The following is an 11211-nucleotide window of genomic DNA, read 5'->3' as shown; positions in this document are numbered from 1 at the left end:
TTGTGAAGTCGGAGGTGTAGCCATTACAGGAATCAGCTGCATAGCCTTCATGTTTGGGCTTCTGTTTAGAGCCCAACCGACACTGGATTTGTCCGTCCGATACCGGTGCCGATTTATTGGATACAAAATTCACGATAACCGATATGCTGATTATTTAATTTGTTTACAGAATTCCTTTTTAGCACAGTTTTTGTAGGAAAACAATGGCAAAAATCTGTATCTCAATAATGATCTGAAATGATCTCCATTGATAAATAGAGCAACATTTATTTATTTTATGTACACAGTTGTACTACGCCAAATGATAATTTCACATGTTAAGTGCACTGCATATTGATATCAGTACATTCTTAAAACATACCGTTAGAATACCCCCTGCATTTTCTGGTTGCCAAAGAGTAATTTTTCATTAATGGTTTATCCCAGCCCTCCCCCTCCCCAAGACGAACTTTATCAACGTGGTAAATTCCGCTCTCTTCACGGGAGTAAACAAACCTGCGTCGTACAGTACCCAAGCTGCTATCATGGTGCTCCCTGTCATTCTAAAACGTCTATATTGCAATTACGTTAGCACACTGAGTTGTTTGACAATTTTATAACAAGTCCTCTTGTGCCTCCTAGTGGTTGAGAAATATTAAAAAGTGTTAATAATTGAGAAAGTGTTTCAAAACGCCCGTCCCAAAATCACATCTATGTGATGTCACACATAATGTACCATCGACGTCATACAGTAGGCCACTATAAAAGCTTGATACATATTTGCAAGCTCTGTCAAGAGCAATACCCCTATAGCACTGTCAAGAGTAACCTACCGTACGCTATAGCACTGTCAATTCAGCAATAGGCCTTTTGTAGCTCTGAGAGCAATACGCTTACTATATCAGACTATCAATATGCCTCCTGTAGCCTACTGTACAGCACAGTCAAGCTCAATAGGCCTACTGTACAGCACTGTCAAGCTCAATAGGCCTGCTGTACAGCACTGTCAAACAGTTTTCATGTTGTTATTTGTTTCTGAGTTTTCAAATATTTTTTGTATTCCTTTAAATTGGTGGATGTCTCCTGGCTTGTATGTGTTTCTTTCTGACAGAATTATTCAGATATTCATGCTGAGTCGCATAAACTTTATATACAGCACCGACCACAGTCACCTTTGTTTACGGCCATACCACCCTGAACATGTCTGATCTTGGAAGCTAATGGTTGGGCCGGGTTAGTACTTGGATGGGAGACCGTCTGGGAATGGCTCATGACCCCCCCAAGTCCCTATTGCTCATCCTGGGATCGGACGAAAATTGATCAGAAAGAAGGACGCCCCCTGGTGTTCACTGGCCTCAAGTTTTATTTACAGAAATGTCATGTATAAGAATTGATTGAAATCCACTTGGCTGCTGAATGTTGTTTGCATTATTTGCATAGTTTGAGTTGATGTAGATTGATGAGATTTATATATTTAGGTGGAAAAGTGTACAATTATTACATTTTTGGCCTGAACTATAAAGGGTGTAAGAATGTATTTAATGCACTCTCACTTTGTCTGGAAGACATCTGAGCCATTCACACGACTCATTGTAATGACCACCCAGGGGGTGCAGCCAGCACAATCTAATTAGCAATGCATATTGACACCTCTGAGTCTGGGAGAAGACACAAAGACAACTTCTCTGTTTTATCCGGTTTTAACCTATGTAACTTGATTTCTTTCATTTGGTTTACTTGGTTACATTTAAGGTTATTGGTAACTGTTAAATAAACCACCATTCATATCTCTTTCCCCCGTAGCCCTTCTTAGCTTTACTCATGTGTTATTAGTTGATAAACTACATTCGAGGTCAACCTACTAATCTTATTGGAGTCAGATTAAATTGTAGTCTATAATACTTGATCACCATTGATGCATTGCTTTGACCAAAAAATACCAGTGTATTTCCCCTTTATAAGGGGAAACTGATCATACAAACCATACCATTTCTGAATGCTTGCACCTCGTGTTATGATGTGTGACATGAGATATGCCCCACCATCCTACTCACCATGCAGCCCATAATTAATAAACTGGGTGTTGGTAAAAGTATTTTCTTAGAGCTTATACTCTAGGTGTTTGACCTACAATCATTTTTGACATGTCCCACCCTCCTCTTTTTTTCTGAAACCCAAGCATACAGAGACTCCAAAATACTTGAAATACTTTTATAATACTTTTATTTATATTATTACTTAAAAATGTTATTCACAAATTACCAAATAGCATTACAGTTTTATTCTTTAACTAGAATGTGTTTCGTCCCAACGAACTGCAAGAGTGTGGTTGCTAAAATGCCGCAGATGGTCACCAACAGTTACTGAATAAGACATGAGAACAGTGCATTTTGTGAAACAAAAATGCATTCAAAATTTACAAAGAACCCAATGTAAAGGTTTCAACATGCACATTTTTCCATTTACTACATATGCACTCAGATTCCATGTATGGGGCACAGATATATTATTTTTATGACACACAAACACAAGTAGGCAGACCTGTTTAGTTGAAAGCCCACTCACCACGTCAAGGTACAGGCCATGAGTGAGATGACGAGAGACAAACATTTAGTTAAACATGGAGCTGACAAAGACACACAAACATCACAAGGACATGTACACAAAAAAACGGCACGAGGACACGCATGACAAAAACACAGATTAATTGAACATAAACTAACAATAAAGGGTATGTAAATGAATTGTGTTAGATTGAAACAGAGGTTAGATTGGACCGGATATTGGACATAGACCAGAACATGTTTGTATAAAAAAGATACGACAAAGTGCATTTTTAACTACAATATAAATAAATAGGCTGACTGTATTGCTCTACTTGCTAAAACACTTTGAAACACTTTGACTCAAACAAGGCACCGACCAAACAAGGTGTAGCCCCACCTGGACTCGTACTGTTTGACGAATCGGGCGGCGGTCTTGTCGTGCTCGTGAAGAGAGCTGGCGGCGGTGGCGATCTTCTGCCTGAGGTCGGCTGGCACTAGGTGGAGGTCGCTGTTGTCTGCCAGTTCTAGAAGCAGCAAGGCCAGTGCCTCCACTTCCTCTATTCCTGGCAGAGGCAGATGTCTCTGGCTCATGAGCACATCTTGCAGAGCAGGACTATCCTCCTCCTCCACCTGTTCTGCCTGGGTTAGGATGGCATGCTTCCTACAGACGCTGTTGATAGGATCCTCCTCTGACTCTGCAGACATGCCAAGACCCTCGTCTGCCATCTCCTCATCTTCACCTTGTTCCTGTTCAACCGACTCTGACTCCTCACGAGACTGCTCTTCCTCAACTGCAAATATGTAATTGTACTAATCACAAATGTGTCTGCGTAGTTACAACAACCACTTGTGGATTCATTCAATAATATGCACGGTTTCTTTGCTTCTTTGCTTTTAAAACTTAACTTTATACCATGTTCGTCGTCATTGCTAGAATATGCATGAAAAACTATAGATAACTAAGGATAACCTTGTGTAAGTGTGTGATTAAGTACTGTACCTTTCTGGACATAGTAGTCCCTAGCAGTGAAGTTGGTGGACTGGCACATGGCATACTCCACACCAAGGAGCTCCTCCTTGTCTGGGTGCTCGTACGCATCAGGGACGGGCATTGGAGCAGCAAAGTTGGGCTCCAGGACGTGATCCTTGCCGACGAGAACCTCGGCCTGCTGATTGATGCGCTGGATCTGCACGTCCATGCACGACGTCTGCCGACCCTGACCACCAGCAACCCGGAGTGATGCCATGCGGTTGTTCCACTGCACAGCAAAGGCCATCAGGTATACCTGAAACACATGACCATTTTGACTGTTATTGTATATGCTTAGAAGCGATGACTAAAGCTGTGAAATAAAATGCATCATTGAAACTACGCTATATCGAAGTGTTTTTTTTTTTTAATTATTCACTTGGAATGGCATAATCCCACATCTCTGTGAAGGAATGGCATTGTACAGGTGTGCGTGCAACCCCTCCAAAGAGTTACTGCCTCGCCGGCACCTGTGCTTGTTCAGCCGAACGCCATTCAGCACCACCACCTTCACAGAAACATACAGCTGTATGCCAGGGGGATCCTGTAAAGCACAACGAATTGCAAGTTCCTTATTTATTCTGGTGTCCTTTGAAATTTTGCCATACAAGTTTGAATGGTTTTATAATGACACACGATGACTGCAAAGACATTAACCCACCTGCATGCAACTGAGATGCTTGCTTGCAGTTGCCCAGTGAGCATCAACTGCCTCTGTCGACTTGAACAGGTGGATTCCGTCAATGTCAAGGCCTGCTGGTCCCCTGAACTCGGCAATGATGGACTCAATCACCAAAGCGGTCTCCTGTAACATATATTCTCAGCTTTGAGTGTTGTCACAACTAGAATGAGTGTAACACAACTGATGGACGGAGTAGGTTTTACCAATAACAAAACTGGCTTTATTTTCCCATATGGTGCAATTATCAAACAAACAAATGCGCAAAACGTCTGCACCAAATCCAAACGACAAAGACAAAAGATAGCAAAGGCAAAACAAAGGTAACAGCATGACACAGGTAGAGTCTGCACACCTGGAACACTCACAGAAACAACGAGGACAAACAGAGGGTTAAATATGGTGAAGGGAAAGGCACAGGCCAGCGGCCGTCAGTGTTAAATCAGTCGTTACTCCTAATGATCTTACATTTATTTTCAAAACTAGATCTGAGTGACACCTTAGTCCAGTACAGTTTAATCAAATAAGCAAGTATGTTTGCTTCTTATTCATGAAATTCATACATGGATCAATATCACACTTACCACAACCCCACGGGTAATGCGCCTGACATACGACCTGACCTGGTGAGGCTTGAGGAAGGCCATCATCTCCTCGTCCGAATACCTGGTGTACAGCTCTTGGTTGCCACTCCTGACCGCCTGGACTAGGAGCATCATGTCCGCCTTGATGTAGGCGAGCACCGCACCTGCCAAGGCACTCATGAACACCCCGTACTTGGCGTGGCTCTGTTTGATGACAACAGCATCCCAGCGGTACAGCCAGTGTCGGATGTCCAGTCTGACCACAGTACCCCTCTGCACCCAGTCACCAAACAGATTCTCCAGGAAGGATGAACCGCTGTCACTGAAATTATATCAACATTTTGTGTACGTGTGTTACATGTTTTTATAACTGTGTTATCCATGTGTGTCTTGCAAAAAAATTATATGAAGTTAACTGATATGTACATCACTTGGATTATCAATTTCATCATAGGTTTCAATGGAATTGTTATTAAACTTACCGACAGCAGTTGTTGTCTGCATATAAGACTTTTGGCGCAGGAGCATTGGCACGTCGAAACCGGGCAATGAGACCTCTCGCCATGCGCGCGTAGCACCCCTCGGACTCAGCTGCCACCACCACTGTCGTCAAGAACTGGCCCCACTCGTTCAGCACACTGGTGGCGGGGAGGGGGGCGGATGACACGGCTTGGGGGGGCGGATGAACCATGACAGAAAACTTTGTCCCCAACTCAAAATAATTGCAACGTATTATGGATTATTCCTTTAAGAAAGCGTTGTTCTAAGTGTGTGGGTACACTTTTTATGGGATGTTTGTTCGTTCTCAACTCCGTGTCACCAGACCCGTTAGCTGCTAGCGCTAGCCAGCTAGCCTACTGACAAGTTGTCAATACATTGTCATTACACATTAACAAGCCAAATCCCGCATGTCAACGATGGTATGGTCAGTTGCTGATTTCCAGACAATCTTTTATCTTTTGACAAAATCGGCACAGCTTTATACATGTCTAACTAGCAAAGGATGAAGAGGATGAAACTTACCTGAGTAACAGGGACGTCGTAAATGAGATTCACCGATAGTGGCCGCCGGAGCCGTATAAATTAGATGACGTTTGAAATTCCTCGCATAATGATTGGTGGGTTAGCGATCATCTTTACTCAACGGCGCTCTACCACTGCATCAACTTTACTAAACGGCGCATAACCATTGGTCGGTTGAGGATCGGATAGGGACTTGGAGGAGCATTTGCCTTGGAGGAGCATTTGCCTGGGAACACCCAGTGCCATAAGCTTTTCACAACTTCCACCAGTAGAGTACACTATTCCATCCTTTTAACAACTGGAACTATATCATAGTTGTTACTGGGTCAACTATAAACAGAGCTTCATTTACTCCAGACTAGTTGCTTCCCATCATTTTGGAATACATGTCAGTAGATGGTAGTCAAATATAGCCTAGTTGTTAAACAAGTTGCCCTAGTTGTGGGCAAAAGCTCTCATTTGAGTGAGGGTGCTGCAGTCACTTTTAGGGTGAATGACTGGCTGATGTATTAAACATTACATTTGGAATATAGTGTAAGATTTATACATTTACAACACATTGTTCCTTTATCAGGTGGCCTACATGACGTAAATTACATGTGTAATATGAACAAACTGTCTTTCTCCCATTCTCAATGTTGTGTTTGTTTCTGAGCTCACTGTTGACTGCATGTATGGGACTTGGTCCCCTGTGTTCCATATAATTTGCACCTTGTCTTTTCTATAATAGCCTATTATTTGGTGGGCTTGCTGCAAGTCCAACTATTGTTCTTCTACATAATAATAATAGTAATAATAATGATAATAATAATAAGTATTATTCCAATTCTTTCACCAGCTACTCCTCCTACAACTTTTAAGTTATTCACACCAATCCAACTTTAAAATGTGCAGAGAGGTCTAACTCATGTTGCTATGACTTTGGTTTTGATACATATTAAACTTTTTAAACGTTACAAACCTCAAAGTGCATTATTTAACATGGAGGTCTAAGGAAACCAAAAGATGCAATTTTTGAACCACTGTTGATCTTATACCGTTGTTCAAACCATTTCAAATGTAAAATGTGCCAAAAACTTCAAATTATCAACTCAGATAAAAGCTTTTTGATACCTATTAAACTTTTTAAACTATTAAGCTTTTTGTAACTCCAAAAACCTCTCATCCTGTTAACATGGTGGAATGTTGATTAGGTCAAAATTCTGTGAGCTCCTTTGTTGCAACTGTCATGGAACTTTCAATACTTTTAAACAAAAACAACAGGAGGCCTGCAGAACACATTCTTAGAATGATTACACAACAATGCTACCAGTTCTACCCCCACTGAAATCACTCTCAACCACTTAACCAACCAACATCTACTCACTCCACTGAGCTACCCCAGACTCATCTAATCTATCTACCTACCTTCTATCATACTATCTATCTCACCTTCTATCTTTCTAACCACATCTATCTAAACCTTCAATCTTCCTTTCTCCAGTCACTACTGCTTCACTCAGTATAAACTACACTGGTTAACCTCTTAATTGTTTTGATCTTTCTATACCTCCCCTCTCTCATCTATCCATCCTCTCTTTCATTTATCCATTCATGCATCCAATCACCAACCATCCTAACCAACCTATCTCACTTTCTTTGAACTACCCAGAAAATCTTCATTAACCCTGATAAAACACTTTCTGATACCTATTCAACTTTTTAAACTATTAAGCTTTTGTAACTCCAAAAACTCTCATCCGGTTAACCAACCAACTCTGCTACTCTTAACCAACCAACTCTCTACCCTCTTCACTGAAGTACCCCAGGCTCATCCTATCTACCTATCTATCTAACATTCTATCTATGACCTTCTAACATACTATCTATTATTCCAACCATATATCCATCTAACCTTTCAACCACCTAGCCAACATCCTTTCACCAGTCACTACTGCTTCACTCATTATAACCCATGCGGATTAACCTCTTAATTGTTTTAATCTTTTTATACCTCCCCTCTCTCATCTAACCTAACCAACCTATCTCACTTTCTTTCAACTATCCAGACAATCTTCATCAACCCTGATAAAAGCTTTCTGATACCTAATAAACCTTTTAAACTATTAAACTGTATCTCTAAAAACTCTCATCCGGGTTAACCAACCAACTCTAGCACTCTCAACCACTCAATCAACCAACTCTCTACCCACTCCACTGAAGCACCCCTGGCTCATCCTATCTATCTAACATTCTATCCATCCAATCTATCTATCTATCTATCTATCTATCTATCTATCTATCTATCTATCTATCTATCTATCTATCTATCTATCTATCTATCTATCTATCTATTTATATATACATGATCTTGTAAGATACTGTCTGTCTAACCTTCTATCTTTCCAACCTTAAATCTATCTAACCTTTCAACTAACTACTGTAGCATCGTCCTTTCTTCCTTTCACCAGTCACTACTGCTTCACTCAGTATAACCCATACTGATTAACCTCTTATTTGTTTTGATCTTTCTATACCTCCCCTCTCTCATCTATTGATCTTGTCTTTCATCTATTCATTCATACATCTATCCAATCAAGCAACCTATCTCACTTTCTTTCCACAACCCAGAAAATCAACCCTGATAAAAGCTTTCTGATACCCATTAAACTTTTAAAACTATTAAGGTTTTTGTAACTCCCAAAAACTCTCATCCAGTTAGCCAACCAACTCTACTACTCTCAACCAACCAACTCTCTACCCTCTCCACTGAAGTACCCCTAGCTCATCCTAACTATCTATCTATCTATCTATCTATCTATATATCTATCTATCTATCTATCTATCTATCTATCTATCTATCTATCTATCTATCTATCTATCTATCTATCTATCTATCTATCATCTATCAATTCATCTATCCAACCAACCAACAGACCAACCAACCATTCATCCATCCATCTAACCAACCAAATAATCTTTAACTTTATCCACTATCATAATAAACCTCTCACTTTCTTTCAACTACTCAGCAAATCTATCTACCATCCAAGCCATCTTTAATCTTTTTTTGTACTACCAAAATAAGACTTTGCAAGCCCACAAAGTTTCTTCTGGAACTTCTTCTTATTACTTATTCCGATTTTTCGGTCTGCTACTCCTACAGCTTTTAAGCTTTTCACACCATTCCAACATTAAAACGTGCAGAGAGATCTAACTTGGGTTGCTTACATATTTTTAAAAGTCATTATACTTTTTACATTATTCAGCTTTTTGTAACTCAAAAACTCCTACCTTTTAACATGGTGGAATGTTGATTTAGGCCAACATTCTGAGAGCCCTATTGTTACTGCAACTGCTATGGAACTTTCACAACGCTTGAATAAAAACAACAGGAGACCTGCAGAACACATTCTTAGAATGATTACACAACAATGCACTCTCTTGGCTACCAGTTCTACCCAGCTCTACCACTCTCAACCACTTAACCAACCATATACCATCCTCAACCACTCAACCAACCAACTCTCTACCCACTCCACTGAACTACATCATACTTATACTATCTATATATCTATCTATGACCTTCTAACACACTACCTAACCTTCTCTTTCCAACCTTATATCTACCTAACCTTTCAACTACCTAGTATCATCCTTTCTTCCTTTCACCAGTCACTACTGCTTCACTCAGTATAACCCATATTGATTCACCTGTTAATTGCTTTGATCTTTCATCTATCCATTTATCCATCCAATCAACCAACCACCTACTTCTCACTTTCACTTTCAACTGCCCAGAAAATCTTCATCAACCCTAATAAAAAGCTTCCTGATACCTATTAAACTTTTTAAACTATCGTCGTGCTTTGGGTTATGATGATGATGAGTTATTATTGTCATACTATAGCCTAGCAAAGTAGCTTTATCCAAATAGCAATCAGGATCTTCTTGTCTTGATATAAGAATACTCACAGGAGCCGAAGGATATGCACGACAACCAATTGTTCTGTGTATCTCCAGTTTACTGATAATAATTATGTGTACCACAATACAACAAGGTTGCTAGCTCCAACACTACGCGATAATATTCATCGCAATGTAGAGCAAGACGCAAGCCATTAGTATATCAAACAGGGTACTGAGCACACACCGAATAGGGAAAGGTACACATGAACAATTTGCATACATAAACATGAGATGGACACACCCCATAATAGTACACCTACAACCACTAAGCTTTTTGTAACTCCAAAAACTCTGGTTTGGTATCACGTTTCACAGTGGCACAGGAAATCAGACAGAAAAAATGTCTGCGCGTCTTCCCAGGTCAAATGCCAAATATCACACACAGCAGCCCAGATTTAGTCTTGTTTGCTAGGTATGGCAGCAATGTCATGGTGATCTCCACAAAGCGTCCTATGGATATTGTTTGATAAATGGAAAACTACCCATCAAATTGAAACAACAAACTGGATGAGATAGCAGAACATTTCATTGATCATTGTAATGACATGCTGAGTCAAAAAACTAAACGTACAAGACAAGAACTATCCTCCAGCAAAACTGAAGAAGTGCGGCCTACCAAACACACCAACAACAGAGGAATTATGGAAGAGGATTTTCCAACCACAAATTCAAAATTCGACAGCAAATTATTGGCAAGCATAAACAGACAAAAAAACCGACTCTACCTGCTCCCTGGGGTAATGGCCGATATAGAGTTGCTCAAGGTCGGGGTAGAGTATAACAACAAACTCACTAAACAAAAAACGAGTAAATGATATTGGATTTAACATGCAGAAGTATGCAACATAATATTGTGATGGGTGTGGAAGAGGAAGACAAGGAGGATTACATTGCGACAGAAAAAACACTTTCTCTCTCTAACGGACCACTGTTAACACTTCATTCTCTATCTACAGTTCGATAGACTATGGGTATTAGACACCAAAATGGTTCACAGGTGACAATTTCAAGTTAAAGGGAAACACCATTGTGTTTCCAGGCTGAATAATAGGGTCCAAAAAGGCCAGAGGCAGTGGTCGGGATGTATCATTGGCTGTTGCGGTCAATATAGCTGTGGTTACCATTGTGGTAACTAGCAAGATAGTGATGTTGACTGGTGTTTATTTATTTATTCTTTGTTGTTGTTGTCGTTACTGTTTTTTCCGTTCTTGTTTTTTTAATTATTTTTTTAGGCTTTTTGATGTTGTTTTTCTCTTGTGTTTTTGTTTGTCTTTTTTTCCCCTTGCTGGCTATTCTCCATTTGTTTTCTGTTTATTGCCCTTTTCTATTGTTGTTAAGTTATTGACAAGTGAAATCATCTTATAACATAGCATAACATCCACCATTTAGGCTAGTGACCATAAAGAAGGTTATATATGGGAC

The 11211-nt window shown here is 40.0% G+C and overlaps 2 protein-coding genes across 2 annotated transcripts; both read right to left on the bottom strand.

The window, feature by feature from the left end:
- Nucleotides 1-2226: 2226 nt before the first annotated feature.
- On the bottom strand, nt 2227-4271 carry LOC310822505 (uncharacterized protein). The gene is made up of 4 exons (XM_083694860.1): nt 4217-4271; nt 3935-4099; nt 3526-3811; nt 2227-3316 (listed from the first exon to the last, which is right to left on the bottom strand). Exons 1-4 carry the CDS (start codon nt 4220-4222, stop codon nt 2886-2888), a joined length of 888 nt encoding a protein of 295 aa, XP_083550986.1. The 5' UTR covers nt 4223-4271; the 3' UTR covers nt 2227-2885.
- A 48-nt stretch (nt 4272-4319) lies between these two features.
- Nucleotides 4320-5416, bottom strand: LOC310822572 (uncharacterized protein). Its single transcript, XM_083694950.1, has 2 exons — nt 5301-5416; nt 4320-5140 (listed from the first exon to the last, which is right to left on the bottom strand). The coding sequence occupies exons 1-2, from the start codon at nt 5381-5383 to the stop codon at nt 4792-4794; spliced, it is 432 nt and encodes a 143-aa protein (XP_083551076.1). The 5' UTR covers nt 5384-5416; the 3' UTR covers nt 4320-4791.
- Between the last annotated feature and the right edge of the window lie 5795 nt (nt 5417-11211).

The sequence above is a fragment of the Argentina silus genome (genome assembly GCF_951799395.1).
Source record: "Argentina silus genome assembly, chromosome: X".
Lineage (NCBI taxonomy): Eukaryota > Metazoa > Chordata > Actinopteri > Argentiniformes > Argentinidae > Argentina > Argentina silus.
Note: the sequence above shows the minus strand (reverse complement) of the source record. Positions and strands in the feature narration are given on the sequence as shown.